At 52.7% G+C, this 21,723-nt stretch overlaps 1 protein-coding gene across 4 annotated transcripts in view; it reads right to left on the bottom strand.

The window, feature by feature from the left end:
- H6PD (hexose-6-phosphate dehydrogenase/glucose 1-dehydrogenase) overlaps positions 1 to 14,393 on the bottom strand; it is a 27,252-nt gene extending 12,859 nt beyond the window's left edge. Inside the window, exons 1-4 of one of the 4 annotated variants that reach the window (XM_019639816.1) lie at positions 14,094 to 14,393; positions 9,092 to 9,180; positions 4,597 to 5,233; positions 3,415 to 3,532 (exon numbers count right to left, since the gene is read on the bottom strand). In XM_019639816.1, coding sequence (XP_019495361.1) covers positions 3,415 to 3,532; positions 4,597 to 5,233; positions 9,092 to 9,117 — 781 coding nt within the window. In that variant the 5' untranslated portion in view covers positions 9,118 to 9,180; positions 14,094 to 14,393. Of the gene's footprint in view, positions 1 to 3,414; positions 3,533 to 4,596; positions 5,234 to 5,822; positions 5,883 to 9,091; positions 10,215 to 14,093 lie in introns of those variants that run through there. The other 3 variants (XM_019639819.1, XM_019639818.1, XM_019639815.1) reach the window with 3 other exon arrangements.
- Positions 14,394 to 21,723: the final 7,330 nt, after the last annotated feature.

Genomic DNA, 21,723 nt, shown 5'->3' on the forward strand with positions numbered 1-21,723 from the left:
CTCTTTCTCTCTCTCTCTGGTGTCTCCCCCTCTTGTCTATGCAGCAGCCTTGACTCTGCAGCAAACTCCTCTGGGCCAGAGGCTGCGGCAGAAAAGGAGAAAAACCACTCACACAGCCGTGGAGGGAGGGAGCTGGGGAAGCCGGCCTCCACCGAGTGGATGTAAGTGAGTGGGGGCTGGGGACATCCCAACGACCTTGCAGCTCACGTCTCTTTCCCAGGGCCTGCAGCAGCGTGGACCAGGAACGCTCCATTTCCCAGGCCTGGCTTACAGCCCCCTACCCTTCCAGCACTCAAGGTGGCAGGCTAGGCTGCCCCCAGGGACTGGGTCACTCTAGTGCGTCTCAGCAAAGGAATCAGCCAGGGGCTGTAGGAGGAGGAAGAGGAAGCTGGGGCAGGACCAAACCGCCTGGAGTAAGGGATGGGGGTGGGGGGAGAAGGCAGGCCACACTGTGCCCTTTGGCTTAAGGTCAGGATGCTGGGCTCTGAATCCTGCCTCGGAACCCTCCAGGCCACACTCAGTCCCACCGCAGCAGGCACTGCGGCTCCAGCAGGATGGCAGTCTTTCTTCCTGCCCACTTCCCGTCCCAACCCCGGAGGAAGGCAGCTAGGCACAGGGCTGGCTGGCTGTGGTGGGGTGGCAGCAGGGGCCACAGCTCCTGTCCTCTCTCTCCGGCCTGAACTAGAGTCTACAGGAGTCCCTCCTGAGGGAGGCGCTCCAAAGCAGGACCAGAGGGGACAGCACCGATCAGTGCTTGGGCCACCAGAGCTGCACCAGGTCACTTCCTTGGGAAGTGAAGAATGCTTGTCCTTCTGGTCCCAGGACAGAGAGACAGACAGACAGAAATCACTCTATTGCCAAAGGGTTCGTGCCCAAGGTCCCCGCTGCTGTGAGGAGGAGCACAGTAGCAGGAAGTCACCCCGTTATACACTGTTCTGGGCCTGAATATGCAACTGGCAGGTAAACAGGCCAGCCAGGGAGACCCAACCCCCAGGACACCTACAGTCCTGAGGGCCACCTCTGACAAGGACAGTGGTCTGAACCAGCGCCTCTGACCACATGCTTACTGATTGCAAGCCCCTCGGGGCTAGTGGGTCCCTGGCTGCCTGTCCCGCATCTCTCTCTGCCTCCGGGCTGAAGACACAGAGCCCACCTGAGCGAAGCAGCATTGTGCTCTGGGCCTGGCAGGAGTGACACCCAACCCTCAGAACCCACAGCCTGCACACAGCTGGGCCTGTGCTTTGGTCCCACAGCAGCCTTGAAGGCAGCCACGGTCCCCTCCTCTAAGTCCTCAGCTGTTGTGTTGCTATTCAAACCTGAGACTCCCCCTGCCCCAGGGTTGCCTTGACAACCAGACCTGCCCAAGCCCCTGCCTATCTTTCTGCCTTGCCTTCTGTTTTTCTTTCTCCAAAATCTAAAAGTATCTTTGCTGTACTTAGGGGTCCTGCAAAGAGACCCACAAATGACATCAGATACCAAGAAGGAAATGGGGTGGGGAGAGTTGGAAGGAATAAGAGGCAGTGGTACCAACTGGTACCTCCAGATACCATGGCTCTTCCCCACCCACGGGTGGGCACAGGAGAGAGCTGCCAGAAACGGGGCAGGGGGAGGGGGTCCGGTGTCCCGGCCCTGCCAGTGACTGGGCCGGGTCCAGGCAGAGCAAGGTGCTGGCTCCCACAGCAGGCATGGCAGCAGCACCGTCCACTCCACCCCACACTCTCAGCGCCAGCTCTGAAGCTCATCTCTCTGCAGATGACGCAAGGGCGAGGCCCAGCATTCGCTCCCGCCAGGACACCAGACACACACAGGCACAAGGAGGCGACCTGAAGCCTGAGCCCTTGCTGAGGACAGAAGGGGAGATCTGGAGGGGCTGGGGAGCATCCGAGACCCCCCACAGGCTCACTGCAGTGGGGAAAGGGCCTCTTTCCCGGTAGGGAGAACCTGGCTAGTGCCGTCCGGTGCCCGGTGCCCGGTGCCTGGTGCCGGACTGCCCCAGCCCACCATGCCTCTCGCCCCTGCCCTGCCTACCACCATACCGCCTACCTGAAATCATTCACTTTGGTGTTTGTCTCCAGGTATTTTCTCCCCCAGTGAATCTGTGAGGTATCAGGGGACAGAGGCGGGGTCTCACACCTCTCTGTATCCCCACAGAGCTTCTAGCACTGAATACACATCCATAGAGGAAGGGAGAGTAACCAAGGGGAAGAGAAAGAAAAGGGAAGGCCAAGAGAAAGGCAGAGCTTGCGGTACCCCACTGCCCCGCCCCACACACACACACACACACACACTCGGCGTGGGCCAGGCCTCAGGCCTTCCTGCCCCGGCTGCAGGAACAGTCACAGGGACGAGCTGCATGTTGGGTACACAGCCTGGTGCCGGAGCCAGATCGCATGCCCCAGGATCTGGCCCCACCACTTCCTGACGTGTGACCTTGGGCACGTCACCAAACCCCATCTGTCAGAGGAGGCTAATAATAGTACCCACCTCGTTTGGCTATGGGGGTGCTCATGCCACATGAAGAATTCACATTTATTATTCTGGGTTAGAACTGATGCTTTGAACATATACATACAGTCAGTGCTCAAAAGATCTGACGAGATCACAGGATGCCAGAGCCCAGGGGCCTTGGCTGTTGTCCCCACACGACTTGCCCGTCTCACAGCTGTGGGAAGTGACGTGCTGAGGTCACTCGGTGAAGGAAGCGACGGGCCTAACACTCAGGTCCCCTGACTCCCAATCAACACTGCTCACTCCCGGTATTCACGCAGCTTCCGAGGTGTGTGCCAAGAGCCAGGGCAGAGACGGCCTGTACCCTGCCCTCTGCTGGGAGAGACGGGTTCACAGGGGGAGGACGGGAAAAGACTGAGGGGCAGTGAAGGGGCCCGCGGGGCCAGGAGTGTCAGGACCTTGTTGAGACACCCCACAGAGGCTCCCCAAGGGGCTGACAACTGAGTGGGGGACTAAGAACAGGAATCAGAAGGTGAGGAGGTAACGAGGAGCTTTCCAGGCAGAGAAAGCACTTGTGAAACTGCAAGTCTGAGGAGCCCCAGCAGCCTGGCGGACTCCACCACATTCAGGAAACAGGTTAACTTATAGCGTTGACCGCTTCCCAGTTGCTTCAGCGTCCGAGCCATGCTGACTTAACTAGACTGCAAGCTCCCCCAGGGCAGCCATGACCATTCAGGCAGCACCCATAACCTGCGGACATCCTGGGACTTAGCACGACCCAGAACTGGGCACACAGCAGGCCCTGGAGGGAGACCACACACCAGCAAACTCATCCCTCCGTCCTCCTAGAAGCACTGGCGGGGGCATGGGGCAGGCTGATCCTCCAGCTGCTCCCCGCCCCCTCCAACACCTTGGCAGATGCAGTGCAAGGGGAGGTCCAGGAGGCGGAGCGGACCATTCACGCACCTTCTGCGTCCACAGTCTCTTTCAGGACAATCTCCACCCGCTCCACGTGGTGTCGGTTCCAGAGGCCGTCCAAGGCCTTGCGGTTCTGGTCTCGGAAAGGCAGGATCTGGGCCACGGCCTGGCAAGGAAGGAGACTGGTTGTGCTGCAGGTTCTTCTCGGGACGAAGGCGTCCTGGCTCCAAGGAAGGCCCCCAAGCTCTGCTATTCCCTGCTCAGAGAAGATGCTCCGGTGCAATGGCTCCTGGACGGCCGGGCTTCGTGGAAGCCCATCCAGGACTCAAAACTTCTGAGGAACCCACAGGGTCACCAGCTTTTTATTTTGCCATGCAAGAAAATATTTAAGCTTACGTATCGTCTATGACTATCAACTTTTAATAAATGAAAGATATTAATACCAAAAATGGAGCAAGAAAAGCTTCAAACTGAAAAAAAATGTTTCATTTTTCCCATAAACAAATGAAAACCTCACCAGGACAGGCACTGGTCCGAGGCCCACCCTTGGGAATATGGCAGCTCCAAACAGGGCTGGATGGAGAGTGATGCCGGTGCCCAGATGGCTACGAGGTGCCTCCCCCAGGGCCCCGGGCTCGTCAGCCTGGTCAGCACCGAAGCACACAGGTGTGCTCTCTGCTGGCGTTTCTGGGGAGACAGGTCACGTGCAGAGGGAACCGGCCAGCTGACGTGCATCACCCAGGCCAGCGCACGCTCTGCCACAGGGCCAGGATGAGAAGGAGGGACCTTGGGTCCCTGTTCAGTTTTCAGATCTTATTACCAGCCTTCTGGTTCAAAACAGAACTCAAGAAGAAGAAGACATTGGAAACAAAGGCAGATGGGTGTGGAATCAGGTGGTTAATTCTAATTCCCACAGCAGACCCAGCTGGAAGCCAGGTCCAGAGAGCAGCGGAGAGGACACAGGGCACCGCGGAGAGATCAGAGCCAGCCCCTGGCTGGGAAACAGCGAGGATGGACACACAGAAGAACAAGCGGCTGGACACGTGGACAGGGCCACACGGCTTGTCCTTCACCCTCTCACCACCTGACCACCTTCAAAACGACCGAGGGAGCTCAGATCTCACATTCCCTCAGGCCTAATCCCACAATGAGTGGTGTGGCCCTGTCCACGGGATCCACCTGTGTCCAGCTCACGCCAACCCCAGAGCAAGGCTCTGAGCTGAAGCTCACCTGCTTGCCCAGGTAATGGTCCACCCGGTACATCTCCTCCTCTTGGAAAAAGCTCCCAAGCTCTGTGGCCAGCTGCTGGGCTGAGAGGTGGTCATGGCCAAAGGGTTTCTCAAGGACGACCCGCAGCCAGGCGCCTGGGCCCGGTCGGCAGCTGCTGTTGATGTTGCGGGCAATGTCCGCGTAGGCGAAGGGCGGCACCGAGAAGTAGAAAACCCGGCCAGCCTCCCGGAGGCCCTCCTGCTGGACCAGTGCTTCGATGTCCTTGCTCAGGGCCAGATAGTCCTCACTGGTCTTCAGCTGGTGGTACTGGCTCAGCCGCTGGAACTGGTCCTTGAGCTCAGCACAGCGACCAGGTGCTACATCCTTGGGACAGGAGAGGGACTCCAGGAACTTGTCCATGAACTCTTGGCCCTGCTTGGTGGTCGTCAGAGCAGCCCCATGGAAGCTAAAACTGTGGCCCTTTCCCGCCTCATCCAGGTACAGCTGGAATAGCCCCTGCCATAAGTATTTTTTGGCCAGGTCCCCAGTTGCTCCCAGCAGGATTATGGAGACATGTCCCTGGGGCTCTTGGGCCTGCAGGCAGCCCAGAAGGACCATGCACACTGCCACTGTGAGCATCTTCCAAAAGCCTGGGTGCCTGGGAAAGAGACAAGGAACAAGGAAGGCTCAGACATGGCTCAGGTGGCTGTCACATGGGGGTAAACACATTTCTGGGCTATCAAACATTTCCTGCCTGGCAAGAAACAGCCACTTGTTTCTTGGGAAAATGTTAGTCCCACAGCTTCCACCTCCTCGGCAGCTTGCTTCTGTGCCAAGAAGCCGGTGGGCAGGGAGCCTGCTCTGTAAACAGGGACTAGGCCCGAAAGGTGCTAGGCCACTTGCGAGAGGTGGACCACTATGCTTCATGGGGAGATGGCACCAGCCATGAGGGAGGCCCCCAGGGCTGCCATGGGACTGGAGCTGTCTACTTTCTGACCAAGGCCAGTCTCACCCCTGAGCACAGGTCGCCTGGACCATCAGGGCAGCTCAGGAACGGTCGCAGGCCCTTCGGGCTGCCTGGAGCTGTGAGAAGATATGATCACACCCTCTCACATCCCTTGTTGCTTCTCCCATATCTACTGGGCCCCAAGCACAAAATGATTACTAATAATCGTTATAGCACAGTGATTAAAAATATAGCCTCTGAAACCAACAGACTGAACTTGAATCCCAGCTCACCCCCTTACCTTGGATAGTTATAGAACCTCTCTCAGTTTCCTCATCTGAAATGGGGGTAATAGTGGTACCTATGTCATAGGGTTGTTGTAAGGATAAAACGAGTTAATATTTATAATGTGCTTAGGACAGGGCCTACCATCTATTAAACACCACCTAAGTGGTAGCTATTACGATGGGCTGTCAATCAGAGCAGCAAACTCTGGATGTGAGCATACGCCAAACACTGAACTTAGTCCACGTGTGCGTCAGTTCTCACTGAATGCAGACAAGAACCCTGAGAAGAACCAGCGGGGTGGCTTCTGTTATAGTCACCCTTCTCAGACACAGGAGCTGAGGCCCAGCAGGTGATGGTCCCAGCGTGAGAAAGTGCGGGAGCCGAACAGGCACCAGGCTCCCTGGCTCCTGGGCTGACCGCATGCTGCGGCCTTCCCAAGGTGGGCCGAACATCTTGGCTGGCTTTCCACCTAATTTGAAGCAGCTGACATGGTTGAAAGGCGAGAGGCTTCGGGCTGTACAAATGCACCCGAGGCTTTGCTTTCTCTGGCCTCCTGTTCTGACCAAGGTTGTAAGGCCTGATGTGCTCAGTTCTTACTCCATGCTCTCCAGCTCTCCAATTTCCCACCAAGGCCAGTGCTCTGAGGGAAAGGCAGAGGAAGTGAGGAGGAAAGTTTAATCATGGTCAGCAACTTGGCTCTCAGAAATAGATGGGGGAATGGGGCCCAGCCTGGGGCGTGGGAATGAAGAAGGAAGTAAGATTACTGATTAGCACCTATTATAGGGCAGGCAGTCTACCAGAAAAAGGATTAACAAAATCCTCAACAATGAGGCTGTAATCTGGTTATGCTGATAGGGAAACTGGGGTTTAAAGAAATAGCAGGAATTTACAAAGGCCCTGCAGACCTGGCCAGCTTACATTCCCACAGCCCTATCTCATCCCCTGTATGGAGGGACCAGAGCTGCCTCCTGACTCTGGCATCAGACCCCCTCCTCCACTTTTCCCTTTGCCTCATATCTCTGGAGATCCATCCCCAAGGTGGCACCAGTTAGCAGCCAAACCAAGAAGATCCAACAACAGTGTCTGCACCAGAATCTACAGGACACCAGACATTTCGCTTCCTGGAGCCTTCTCTGGAGGATCAAAGGGCCCCTTGAGTGGCCTCCCAGCCTTCCTCATCCACTCTTATCTGCACAGGGACCACAGGACCATTCTCCTTTCTTCTCCTGCTCTCCAATTCCTGTCCCTGGCCCTTCAAGCATTTCTTTCTCAACTGGCAATCGCCCCTGTCTGGAGGGAAGGAAACGCTGCAAGGTCAGTGCAGGAGAGAGGCAGTGAGAAATCTGAAGCCCAGAGAACAGCCTGGAGAAGGAGGAGGCGCCAGCTGGCCAGCGGCAGTTCAGAGGTCCTGGTCGGAGAGTGGCAGCCAGGGCTCTGGACGTGCCTGATACCAGGAGGGGCACCCAGGAACCTTAGAGTGCCTGGACGGGCAGGCGAGAGAGCCCCAAGGGCCAGAAGACTGCAGAAAGCTGTGATGGATGGGTGCCTGGCCTGAACCAACTCCCAGCCCTCGATTTAATCCTGCTCTGACTCAGAGGTCCTGCTGCAGTCTCCCCTGCCCGACCGACCAGCCCTGTTCCGGGCTCCCAGTGCCCAGGTTAGCCTCCCTTATCTCTTGCTTATGTCCCCAGCGCTCCTTTAAACAAGCACAGATTAGACATATCATTTATTGCAACATGGTTGCTTACTCAGTGGTTGCTAACCTACCAGGGTATAACTCTTTCCTGAACATTTATTTTATTACCCTGTTTTTTAACCTTAACAGTGTTTCTAAAACTTTAAAGTGCATCTGAACCTCTTGAGGATCCTTTTTGAAATGCAGGCTCTGTTGCGGAGAGTCCGGGGAGAGGCCTGAGTTGCTGACAGCTGGAATACTGAGTACTGAGTCTAGAGCAACAGCTCTCATCAGAGGGGGCGTCAGAATCAAAACACATATACCTGCTTCCTGCTCCCTCCACCAGGGCAATGAACTCCTGATTCTGCAGGTCCAAACATGGGCATTTCTCAACAGCCTCGACTGGTTTTGAGTTGCCCATCCCCCTACAAAACCTGGCTGCTAACTACTGAGCACCTAGTAACAACACTAATACTTAATGTTTACCAAGTAGCGTGCAGATGATTTAAATGCACTGTCTCCATCTTTCCTTAAAACCGTCTTGTGAAGGAGGTTCTGTGATGATTCCCACTTTACAGATGAGAAAACTCAACTCTCGAGTCACAAAGCCTGAGCCTCAGTCACTGTGTAACCGGGAGGTGGCATTTGGGTCAGAGGACCTGGGCTCAAGGCCACCTCCTCGCTGTATGACCTGATTAAGTCACCTACTCAGTTTGCGTCCACGTTTCCTCATCTAAAAACAGGGAAACCAGATGGCTCCAACACATCCCTAAGCCTCTCTTCAGCGAAGAGGCTCCACTTCTGAAGGTTTTGCTGAAGCACTTCCCCTGCCTCCTTGCCTGCTCTGAGTGGAATGGGCTGTGAAATAAATCTTCTAAAATTGCATACTTGAAGTTAGCCAAAACGCATGGAAGTGGCATTCTAACCCCCAATCCTGCTATGAATCTCTTCTATTTTTAACTAATAAATAAGAAAAACCTTAGTGACAAGTTTGAGAAGCTCTAGGACAGGGCAGACAGGGTATTAGATTGTGAATTGGAATAGGCGGTGATTCTTGTCCAGGCCCAGCCGCTAAACAGCCAAGTCACCTTGAACAAGGCATTCACCCTGGCTGGGCCTCAGTTTCCCCACCCGTGAAACAAAGAGGCTGAGCTAAAGGACCACTACCATACTTCACTGCCCCGAAGTCCTAAGTTTCCGAAAGAAGGAAGATAAATATCCTTGATCAGGGAGACACCTGCCAGCTTTCTGGAAGGGTGGTTAAGTGCTTAGAGACTTCTATCAATGCAGTGGGGCCGGGAAATACAGGACTAAAACATAGAGCAATGAGCTGACAACTGAGCGTCATTCAAAAATTCAGACAAAACTCTTTGAAGCTATAACTTAAGTGCATGGAGGATACAATTTCATTTACAACAATTATTATTCAAGACACTTGCCCAAAACATACCACACTACAAAGTGGGGTGCCGTGTGGGCATTGTGTTGTTCTGAGAGGCTCATCTCAGCATCGGGACTGACTGGGCACCCGTCCACAGTCCAGGCACCCTTCACTGCCCCCCAACTCCAAACTGAAGGGTTCCTACCAGGCATTGTGGGGGACTCACCTTTTACAGCACAGCTCCGCTAACATCCCCAGGTTGTGAACTCTGGCCAGCCAGAGAGCTTGGGTCAGGCTTGGTTCCAGTCTCTGTTTCTGCCCAAGGGAAAGAGGCAGCTGTGGAGGACACCTATGCAGCCATGCCTTCCCAGGCCCAGCGCAGACCCAGCTCCTGCTCCAGCGGCAGGATGGTTTCTGGAAAACCCCAGGAGGAAGCAGCCTTGGTCCTCTATTCCCAGCAGCCCACGGGTGGGAGGGGAGCAGGGGGGTAAAGGTCAGTGGCTGCTGCTACCTTGTTCCCTTTCCCAATGCCCACTGACGCCTTTGATTTCTACTTTCTGTTAGGCAAGAAGGAGGGAGGTTTTCTTCAAATCACAACCCATGAGTTTGGAATTTTTAAAAGAATGTGTAGGAGTAAAACAAGCATTCAAACTAAAGATACTTTTCAGCTAAAGCACAAGGAGATGTGCCTGGTCCCTAATACAATCCCCAACTTAAGTGTGTTTCCTGCACTTCTGGTTTCTGGTTGGGACCCCTCTGTGCCACACACACCCGTGTACATGCAGGTCAAACCCTCATCAATGACCCGCCATGGGCCTTCGTTCCCCTCGGGCTTCTACTGGGGACAAAGGCGGTGAGACGGGCATCTTTTCCCTCCCTAATCTCAGAGAATACTTATTCCCATCCCCTCTTTAGGTACCAATCTTGGGTCCCAATGACCCAAATGGTGCGCTGGAGCCACCTCACACCTGCGCACAAGATTCAACTGCTAAATTTTCAGGACTTTTTCAAGCCAGTTGTTAAACACAGCCATTATTAACAACTGAATTATACAAATTTATAACCAAATTCTATTAAACACAAAGGTAATAACACTGAACACTCATGACTTCCTAATTCTTTTACTACATTCTACTATCATCTATGCTCTTGACATTATATACATCTCTTGTATCAGGAAGGTGAAGATATTCTGTAACCTGTGTGCTTGAAACGGGCCAAGGAGGGAGTATTTACACAGCAGCTCTTGTCAAATGCTACAAAGCAGGCTCCGCCCACCAACCCCTACCCCCTGCAGAGTCAGCTGCTAATCATTTACCAGCACACAGCTGCCTTTATGCCAAGTCTTTACTTCCTGTCTGGACTCAAAAGTCCACACTCGGGCCAGCCGAGTGGCGAGTGGCGCGATGGTTAAGAACTCGCTTGGGATGCCAGAGGGCCCCGGTTCGGATCCCACGTATGAGGGCCAGTAACACTGCCCTCCACAGCTAAGATGCTGAACAACAGCTCAACCTGGAGCTGGGCTGCCTGAGTCGCCGGCGACGGCGTGGGCTGCAGTCCCTGTGGCAGTGGATTACCATGGGCTACCGTGTGTGGCCAGCAGCCAGCGTGAGCGGCCAGCAGCCGCAGTGAGCGGCCGTCCAGAAGCCGGCGACTGATCTGCCTCGCCAGAGAAGAGCGCAATGATGGTGCCAACTTGGGCCAGTGAAGCAACATCCTCCACAACTAGATTGAAGAACAAAACGACAGCAACTTGTCTGTTCCCCTTTCCCCAATTCCCCAGCACTGTTCCCATCCCCCCAATTCCCCAATAAAAATCTTAAAAAAAAAAAAAAAGTCCACACTCAAAAGAACCAACTGCTACTTGGACACCATTAGTTGGATGTCTCAAAACTTTCCACGTTCAAAATTGTACTGACTTATGTCCCAACCTGCTCCAAATGCAAATTTCCCCATTCTCAGCAAAAGGCAACCCTATCTCCTTCCACGTGCTCAGGCCAGAAACCTTGGGGTCATCTGATGTGTCAGCAGATCCTACAGTTTCTATCTTCAAAATTTATGTAGAATAACACCCACTTCTCACCATCCTCTACCACTCCACTCGTCCTGGCCACCATCACCTGCCTGGATTATGGAGGCACCTAATTGGCCTCCCACTTCTCTCTGCCTGAACACAGCAGTCAGAGTGATCTTTTTATAGCATCTGTCAGATCATGTCATTTTTCTGTTCTGTGCCCTGCAGGGGCTACACATTGGGGCCTCCCACCTATTACCTCTTTGATCTCGTCTCCTGCTACTCTGCCCTCTCTAGGCTCCGGCCACCCATCCTCCTGCCTCAGGGCCTTTGTACTTGCTGTTCTGCCTGACCTACTTTCCCCTGCAGATGTCCACATAGTTCACCCCCTCACTTCAGTCCTTTGCTGAAATGTCACCTTCTCAGCGAGGCTTTCTCAGCCAACCATGGAAAACTGTAAACCTCACACGCCCATCTCATCCCCTGCTTGATTTCTCTCCGTAGTACATACCACTTTCTAATATACCGTATGTGATAAGTATGTTTTCTTTCTTGTCTGTCGCCCCTCCCCTCAAAAATGTAAGTGCCAGTGAGGACAGGGGTTTTTGTGTTTTGTTCACTGCGTATCTCCAGCATCCAAAACAGGGCCTGGCACACGGAGGGGTGCACTACGAAGATCTACTGAATGAATAAATCCCATTTGCATAAGACCACCGTCACCTGTGCCTGAGTGATGGCACAAAGGAACAAATCCCTAATGGTGGCTTCAAGCACTGTGACACAGCACACATTAGCAGCAGCTTACTATTTGTAACAATTCTATTAATGATACATGTTTCTAGAGTATTTAATTATATGTCAAATGCAAGGTTAAGAGCTTGACATGCACTATGCCACAACCTATGAGGTAGGTACTATTATTGTTCCCATTTTTAGAATAAGTAGAGAGGAAGCTAAGGTGCAGAGAGGTAAAATACCTTACTGAAGGTGGTAGGATTTGAATACTGGCACATTGGCTCCAGCCCTTACCTCCCCCCACCAGTAAAATGTGTAACTACAACCCCAAGTGGCAAAATGTATAACATTGTATTAGTGTGGACGCTGATTCTGCTCCCCTAACAAGCTGGAACAATAGTGGTTTAAACAGACAGGTTTCTTCTCTCACATAAGCTACCCAGCTGGGAGGCGCCTCTGCTCCCTGAGGTCAGGTTGTCTGACCACTCACTGCTGTAAATGGCCTCGGTCCACTTTGCCCAACAGTGATTCACTCTCTGGTCCTCCTTTTGACGTCATGAAGACATTGTGTTAAAGCCTGCGTTGCTTTGTTAAAACCTAGAAGGCCAGGGGTGGCGTGGGGGTGGGAGGATAGTTCCTGGAGAACTGGTTAAGTGCGAGAACTTGGGGTTCAAGTCCTCCCTCTGTCACGTAGACGGTGTGTGACCTTATACAAGTTATTTAACCTCTCTGTACCTCAACCACAGAGAGGGAAAAGAAGTCAATAAAAAGCGCAAAATGAGACAATCCATATTAAGCACTTGGCACGATACTTGGCATACAGCAAGCACCCAAGAAACGTTAGCTTCAATCATTATAAAGCCAATAGCATCATGAGTAAAGGGACTTTTTTGCTAGCTTCTTGGAACTGCTGTAAAACCAATTAACCACCCCACAACAGGAAAAACAAATTGCCAAGGAATAAGCTCACGACAACTTCCTGAACTTCCTGCCACACTGATGAAAAAATCAAAGGGATATGATGAAAGGGTGCAGATGTCCCTACCCCAGCCCTTGAGGGGTTTCTAATCTAGCCCCAAAGAAACCGCTAATTCTGTAGCCCTAGGCCTTTTGCTTAACTGCTGAGGGCCTTTTCTCCAGCCCTAAAAGAGGGACCATCCACCTCATTTTAACCCCTGGCTGAAAAAAACCCAGATCACGGCTGTGAAAATACTGGTGGTAAGAGCTCTCCCAGACAAAGAGCCACCTGGCTCCTAACTCTGGGCAGTAAAAAAGCAAAACCTGACTACCTGCTCTGCCCCTGGGTGAGGGCCCAACAGACTCCAGGTGAAGTTTGGCAACGAGCAATGGCATTTACCTTGTTCAGGTACCACCAGTAAAGTGAGAGGTGGCTGGGCCACAGATGGCCAAAGATGCCTTTTGGTTTCCCTTTCTTCGCCCACAGTTAACTGTTTCCCTTTTATAATGGCCTAAAGCCATCTGGCTGTAAGGGTAACTTAGTCAAGTCCAGTCTTTGGATACAAACGACTTGAATGTTTGACCACAGTGCTTATTTGTTGAGCAGCCATGTACCTGAGAGAAACAGTTGCACAAAAAGCTCTCTGAAAAATGAGCTTTGTCCGTGCCAAACACTGAGCATTTTTTATCTCTGGTGCTCCTAAAACTTACCGAAGATTATAACCTCGTAAACTCAGAAATACTATCAGCCATCCGCCTCTGCAGGGAGCGCAGAACATAATTTAACATGTGCCCCCTCTACACCAGTTTTCCCTCTTCTGCTACCTGTTGCGGGGGATGGGGGAGGGGCAAGATGGGGGGCGAAATTCAGGCTGATGATGTTTCCAGAAGTTCTCATTTCTGGCAAAACTTTCAAGTTTGAGTGAGCTGATTTTCAGAGCTCCGGGTAGGTTATTTTCTGGAAAACCATTCATTGGATCGGTGTATTGGAACCGCTCGTTGAAACCTGAGGGTTAATGCCAAAAATTAAGCGGACCCCCAGTGAAAAAGAAAAAGAAAAAAAAAACCAAAAAACCCAAAAAACACTGAGTTCCTTCTCTCATTGAACTGAATTCCAGAAAGCCTAGGAAGGGACGCTTGTTGGTCCCTCTGGACTAGACTCACAGGGGCCTGTCCGCCTGCTGCCGAGCCGCCACCAAACAGAACCTATGCCCACGGGTCTGCCGAGGAGATCGATTTATTTGGCGGAAGGAGGGTGGGAGGGGAATTCGGGCAGGCTCTGGCCCCGCCTGGTTCCGAGCACTGGCAAGCGGGCGAGTCCTGGCGAAGGTGACTCTTCCCAACAAAACGCCCGAAGAGTTTACAGCCGCGCGTGGCCGGCCTCTCCCGCCGGCTGCCCGACCCACCGACCTCGGGGTCAGCCTCGCGCGCGCCCCCGCGCGCGCGCGCGCCACCGTCATCCGGCCATAAGGAACGCCTGTGGCCAAAAGGAGCCAGAGAGAAAGCGGGGGAGGCATCTTACTTCATCTCGCCCGTCAGAGCCAGCCGCTTCTCCGGGAAACGTCGGGGGGCGGCGCCGGGCGCGCGGCGCTGCAGGCCGGGCTCAGGCCGGGGCCCCGCGCATCCTCTCCGGCGAGCCGGGCCTGCCCCGACAGGTGCGCGTCACGCGGCCCCGCGCCTGACGCGCGCTCAGGTTTCGCCCGTGGAGCCGGGGGCGACGAGCAGGGAGGGCGCGAGGCCAAGTCGAGCTCCGGAAGCACGGCGGGCCCGCGGAACCTGGGCCTCAGAGCACCGAGGCCTCGGCGCGCGCGCGCGCACGCGCACGGGGGGGCCAGGGCTAGGGGCCCGCGCGCACAGCACGGCCCCAGGCGAGGAGCGCGCGCGCGCGCAGTGAGGCCCCAGGCGCGGGGCCAAGGACGCGCGCGCGCGCGGGCGCGGGCGCGTAGTGGGACCGAGCCAAGGACGCGCGGCGGAGGCGCAGGCGCAGGCGAGACCACGCCCCCTGGCTCGGGGTCGCTTTGGGGTGGAGGAGGCGGGGCATCCCGAACGATTCCCCGCCTCCCGTGGATCCGCCCGACTTCGGAGTGAAATGGGCGGGCTAGCGGCCGGTCCGCCTTCCCAGCCGCCGCGCTTCTCTTCCGCCCTGTGTTCTGCTGTACCTCGTAGGAGCTGCCTTCCAAGACACTCGAGTGGCGGAGGGAAGTGGTAGCTGGCTCCTCCCAGAATGTGACCCAAGCTGTGGGACCTGGAACAGGTTACCTGACCTTTCCAGGCCTTGCTTTTCTCCATCTGTAGAATGAGCAGCTTGTTTCATGCCATTTTCAACGTCAAGAGGTAGTGATTTAGGGGTCAGAGAACACGCCATTGCCATGCCTCCACCAGACAGCCTCAAACCTCTGCTCACACCCGTGTGACCTTGAAGACAGGTACCTGAGACTCAGTTTCTCCCTCCGTACCATGGGGACAATGCGAGTAGCTGCCTCAGCGGTTATCTGGCCTGTAATGAATGCTCAGTAAATCATAGCCTGCACCTGTGTGGCTTTATGAGCAAGACAGGAAATGTAAATAAGGCCCTCTCTGTAGGGTGTCGGTGAGGGGGATAAGGAGATAACCTGGTCAGCTGCCTCTCTCAACACTCCGGACGGTGTGCAGCTCCAGTCCCCCGCTCCTCACCATTATGCAGTATCTGACCCCCACTCTGCAGCAACCTAGTGCCCACTTTTCTCCCAGCCCTACAGTGCTGCCAGTGCGTCCCCACCCCCCGCGCCCCGTGGGACCCCAGTGATTAGAGAGGCATCTGCTCCTTTCTGCTTCCCAGCCGACCCTGAGTGACCTCGAGTTAATTAAGGCAGGGACGGTGCTGCGCTGGCCAGCCAGACCACCCAGGACTACCTCCTGGACGTAGCTTCCGCCATGCCTGCTGTTTCCCTTCTCCAGACCCACCTTCCTCCCACCCCAGAAACGGGAATGCGTGGCCATCTCTGTTGAAGAACGCTGGACCTCCCAAGGAAGGGAATTCTGACCAGAGAGCAAAAACTTGTAGCAGCTTTTTATTTCATGAAGCTTCCCGTAGAGGTAGAGGGTTGGGCACGAGCAGAGGGAACTTGACAGTGGTCAGCAGGACTAAGCAGGGGCAACAGGCATGGTTACCACACAGGATGTTGGGCAAGAGGGTTCCAGGAAGGCTAGGGAGCCCAGGGGGGCTGGGCTCCACTGTCACCAAGGCCAGGGCCATCTGGTGGCCTGCAGTGGGCCACCGGAGCTCAGGAAGGGTTTGAGCCATCCTGGGTAGGACCTGTGCAGAGGGTCAAGGAGCCAGATACCAACTGGGCTGCCTTCACGACTGCAAGTGGGCGGAAGGGTCTGGGCAGGGGCCAGCTAAACAGGACTGGGTGATGCCTGGACTTTCAGCCGAGAGCCCTTCCCAGATTCTATAACCTTGGGTGTGCCGTGCACCCACACAACTATGTAAACCTGGGCCAAGGGAGGCACAGATGGGAGATGACAGGTGCCCAGATACTGAGATGAGCAGAGGGGACGTTTCCCAGATCCCTGAGCAGCCATCACAAGGATGATGAAGGCATCTTTAAAAATACCTCAAAGCCAGTCAGTTGTAACCAACTTATTAAGAAGGCATGTGCTCACGTAGGGGTCGGTGGGGTGGGGCCTGAGGAGCGACATGAAATGAGCCTCAGGTGTCACAATTATTCTCCCTGATGGTATTTGCACTCCCGCACATCACAGGTATTTCCATGTCTCTGCCCTCCTCTCTCTCCTTTAGTGCTTATCTCAGTCTCATCCCGACTCTGCATCTTCATGTCTGACTTGAACCATCGCTTTACTTTCTTTTCATCATGCAAACCATTTGTTCTCATCCAGGTGTAAGAGTATTGCCAAAAAACCCAAAATCTAAAACCTCATGTATTTGGGCCTGGTCATTGGCTTCAGCACAATTGTCAACCTGAAGCTTTTCTCGTTTCTGCGCCAACAGCAGACACTCCAGGCCACGTCGTCAGGGACCAGGTGTGCCCAAAACCCTCTGAAGGAAGGCAGAGAAAGGAGCAATGCCCCGTGGGGTTCTGTGACCTGAACTGTGTCTGTCAAGGAGCACCCCGGAGCTCTCTCTGTGAGCTGATACTTTTCATCTTCCTAAACTGGGGGGTAGGCAGAAGTAAGGGGTAACTCAACCTGCTTCACAGACATGGAAAGTGAGGCCCAGAGAGATGAATGACTCACAGGAGATGTCTGTGGAGTTAGAAATAAAATCACGTTGTAGTTTCTATTTTCAGGCACCTCTCACTATGTCAGCTCTGCCTGTTTGCTCTTTGCTTTTTGCAGAGGGGGAGGATGGGTGTCGTGGGTTTTCATCCACAAGCAGATCTTTCTATCCCCTGACATGAAAAAGCTCACCTTTTTTTTTTTTTTAAAGATTGGCTTCATATAGTCTACATATGTATTGGTTTTCTATTGCTGCCATAACAATTTGCCACCATTTAGTGGCTTAAACAACGCAAATGTATTTTCTTACAGTCCTATAGGTCCGAAGTCCCACTGGGCTAAAACTAAGGAATCACAGGGCTGCATCCCTTTCTAGGAGAGCCCTTTTCTTGCTCAGTTGGGTGTCGGCAGAATTCAGTCCCTTGTGGTTTAGGACTGAGACCCCTGATTCCTTGCTGGCTGTCAGCAGAGGGCCACTAGCAGCTTTCAGAGGCCACATTCCCTGGCTTGTGGCCCCCAACCTCCATCTTCAAAGTCAGCAACAGGTCAAGTGCTTTGAATCTCCCCTTTCTCAGGTTCGTCTCTCTGACCCAGCTGGGAAAGAGCCCCTGCATTTAAGGGTGTGATTAGGTTGGGCACACTCCTCTAATCTCTCCATCTCAGAACCCATACCCTAAGTCACATCTACAAACCCCCTTTTGCCATGTAAGTAAACATACTCAGAGGTTTCGGGTGTTAGGGTCTAGACAACCTCTGAGAGTCATTATTCTGTCCACCGCAAATTATAAGTTTGTAAATTCTCAAACCTTCTGGGTTGTCTAGCATCTTTGTCACATGATTTTTTTTAATAGCAGCTTTACTGAGATAGAATTCCCATACTATACAATTCTCCGTTGAAAGTGTACAATTCAGTGGTTTTAGTATAGTCACAGAGTTGTGCAACCATCACCACAATCAATTTAGAACATTGTCTATCACCCCAACAATAATCCCTGTCCACATTAGCAGCCATTCCCCATTTCGCCCCAACCCTCTAAGCCCTAGACCACCAATCTGCTTTCTGTTTCTATAGGTTTCCCTATTCTGGACTTTTCATAAAAATGGAATCATACAATATGTGGCCTTTTGTACATATGTGTTATATAGACACGTATATGTACCTAAATAATGTCTTCAAGGGTCATCCATGTTGTAGCACATATCAATGTTTCATTCCTTTGTATTGCTAAATAATATTTGATTGTATGGATAGACCACATTTGTTTATCCATTCATCAGTTGATGGACTTTTGGCTTATTTCCACTTTTTGGCTATCATGAATAATGCTGCTATGAACATGTGTGTATGTGTTTTTGTGTGGACATAGGTTTTCATTCCTAGGAGAAGAATAGCTGTGTTATAGAGTGATTCTATGTTTAAATTTTTAAGGAACTTAAAAATTCTGTGTTCCACTGTGACTACACTATTTTACATCCCCACCAACGATGCACAAGGCTTTCTACTTCTCCACATCCTCATCAACACTTATTAGCTGACTTTTTGATTCTAGCCATCCTCGTGGGTGTGAAGTGGGATCTAATTGTGGTTTTTATTTGCATTTTCTTCATGTCTTATGACATTGAACATCTTGTCATGTGCACATTGGCCACTTACAATGTATATCTTCTTTGGAGAAACCTAGTCAGATCCTTTGCCCATTTTTTAGTTGGGTTGTCTTTTTATTATTGAGTTGTTAGAATTCTAGATGCAAGTCCTTCCCCAGGTATATGATTTGCAAACATTTTCTCCCACTCTGTGGGTTGTCTTTTCACTTTCTTGATGGTGTCCTTTAAAGCATAATAGTTTTTATTCTGTTGATGTCCAACTTATCGATTTTTAATCTTGTTGCTTTGCCTTTGGTGTCATATCTAGAAAGGCTTTGCCTAATCCGGTGTCATGAAAATTTATGCTTGCATGTTCTTCTGAGAGTTCAATGGTTTTCGCTCTTATATTTAGACTTTTGATCCATTTCTCATTAATTTTTGTATATGATGTGAGAGGTAGTGGTTCAGCTTCATTCGTTTGCACATGGATATCCAGTTGTCCCAGGATGATTTGTTGAACTGTCACATATGGAGCTCCACAAACATCTGCTTGGATAACTCCGCAATGCTGACGTGACCAGAGTCCCTTCCCCATCCAGTGAGACAGACCCTAGCTGGCCAATGTCTGGCAAATAGTAGACCCTCAAAGAATGTTTGTAAATGAATGTGGTGCAAGGTGGGCAGCCGGAGCCACCAAGTTCAGGTGCTGGAGCCCCCTTCGCTCTGCACATGGCTGTGAGTGACTCTAGGAATGTTTTCTCCAGTGGCCACTTGGCCACAGTCTGAAGAGGTACATTGGTGCCCTTGGGGAAAGAGGGAAACTCGCAGTCCTGAGTCAAATCTCAGGGGGGAAAAACAGTCCCAAATTTGGTTTTGAGGCTTCCTGGGGGAAAAGGATGGGGGTCAAGGGAAAAGAAGAGAGAAGGCGGGAGCAGCTGGCCTGGATGTGAACCAGGACAGGGGAACTTGAGCAACACAGCAAGAGGCACCTGTACTCAAGGTCAACATTTCATGCCTTAAGCTTTAAGAGGCAAAAGCAGGGAAAAGCTCTTGGCTGGCAGATGAAATGAAAAGATAAAAGTGCTGGCAGCGACTCTAGACATCTCTGCACCAGCAAAAGCTGCATTGTAACCTTCGGGCCAAGTGGAGACGCAGCCTGGGGACAGCCCAGCTTCTGGAGCAGGCGACAGATGAGCCTGGGGTCTGGGGAAGGACAGGGCACCCTTGCAGGGGAAATGTGATGGTCAGCAGGACCTCACGAGACAGAGGCCGGCTTCCCGTTGGCTTCTCCAGGAAGCAGGCACCGTCTGCCTTTCCCAGCCCTGACACTGCAGTAGCCTGGTCTGGGGCCAGGCGTTGGGGAGACTCTGGTGAGCCAGCAGCTCCCAAGTGGCTGCAGGGCCACGGCAGGGGACAGCTCTGCACTCATCAGTCCCTTCCACTCCTCCCCTCTCCAGCCCTGAAAATACAGGTAAGGTACTGCTCATTCATTCGTCTAATGCTACATACCAGGCTGCATAGACCCAGGGGACACAGCTGTGAACAGGGCCCCTGTTCTCAAGGAGCTTATGCTCTACTCCAAGTAGGGGTGTGAGTGGGAAGACGGACAATAAACAAGTAGAAGAATATCGCAGAGTGACATGTGGGATGAAGAAAAGAAAACGGGGTAATGGAATAGGATGTCAGCATAGATAAGGAAGGCCTCTCCAAGGGGTGACATTTGGCTGAGACTAGAGGGAGAGGGGCCAGTCATGCAAAGTTGAGGGAAGAGTGGTCTGGGCAGAAAGAACAGCACGTACAAAGGCCCCGTGGCAGGAAATAGCTTGGCATCTCTGAAGACCTGAAAGGAGGCCAGTGTGGCTGGGGGACTGAGCAAGAGGTGGCTGGTTTGAGAACAGGTTGTAGCAGCTGGACACACAGGGCCTCAGAGGCTGTGGAGAGGGATGTGGGTTTTAGTCTGATGTGTAGTCAAAGGCTCTGGGGAATTTTAAATTAGAGAGTGACACAATCAGTTTTCATTTGGGGAGAGTCCTGGGGCTCTTGGGCCGAGGGCCTAGAGAGGGGCCACACTGAGTGGGTGGGTGGTTATCGAAGGGTCCGGGCTGGCAAGGGGCACAACTCCAGGGTGTTTGAAAATGTAAATGTCATTATTATTCAGGTATGGCAAGGCCAACCGATCAGGAGAGGACTACCATTGGAAAGATAGCTTGCTACAGTCCCCAAGAGGAGGGGGCAGGCCGTGCCACCCACACGGCCACACAGGGAAGGACCAGTGTTGGATACAAGGCAGAAAGAGCTGGGGAAAGTATGCACAAGGGCCTTTCCTGTGGCTTCCGCGGGAAGGAACAGGAAGACAGGGTGAGCAGGCTCAAGACTGGCCAGTTTGAATGGTTTCAGCTGGCTCTGGGGCACAGAGGTTACCCCTGGTTGTCTGCTGCCTGCCCTGGGTGATTAGGGCAGGGGGCAGTGGCCCTGAGTGTGAGAGCCCCATAGAGGAGGTGGTTGGGGGTGTGGGTTCTGGATGGATTGGTTTGTATGTGAAATTTGTACTCCAGGGTGAGTCATCTACTATCTCTAGGAATTGGTGGGCCCGGGGAAGGGCACTTCCTCTAGGGTCAGCCAGGCTCCAAATTTCAAAGCCACAGAAACACATGGTTAGTACACAGGAGGCACCTGTGTTCTGCATAGAGAGGCTCGGAAGGAAATCGACAGGGTTTGCTCATGGGTGAGATGTAGGTGACAAGGGAGGAGGAAGAATCAAGGATGCTTCCTGGGCTTTGGGCTTAAGCAAGTGGGTCCCCTCAGTCTCAAAGCAAGTCTTGGGAGGCCAGGGGACAGCTGCCCTCAGGGAGATTAGACTCTCGTAGGGTAACCCAGCTTCAAGTAGGGAAAGTTGGCAAATGAAGTCAGTAAGGTTCCCTGAAGTATGAGCGTACCTTGCCTTAAATAACAGAAATGTTTCTAAAAAGCAATGCATAACACAAAATGTCATATTAACCATTTATTTTATATTTTTTTAAGATTTTATTGGAGAATTGGGGGGTAGGAACAGCGTTGGGGAATAAGGGAAGGGGAACAGACAAGTTGCCGTCCTTTTGTTCTTCAGTCTAGTTGTGGAAGACGTCACTTCACTGGCCCATGTTGGTATTGTGATCATTGCGCTCTTCCTGGGTGAGGCAGATCGGTTGCTGGCCACTGGACGGCCACTCACGGTGGCTCTTGGCAGCCCACTGCAGCCCCACTGCACCTACGCTGTCACCGGCAACTCACGGCAGCCCAGCTCCAGGTCGAGCTGTTGTTCAGCATCTTAGCTGTAGAGGGCGCAGCGTCACTGGCCCTCATGTGGGATC

This window comes from Hipposideros armiger, unplaced genomic scaffold, assembly GCF_001890085.2.
Source record: "Hipposideros armiger isolate ML-2016 unplaced genomic scaffold, ASM189008v1 scaffold_46, whole genome shotgun sequence".
NCBI classification, from domain to species: domain Eukaryota; kingdom Metazoa; phylum Chordata; class Mammalia; order Chiroptera; family Hipposideridae; genus Hipposideros; species Hipposideros armiger.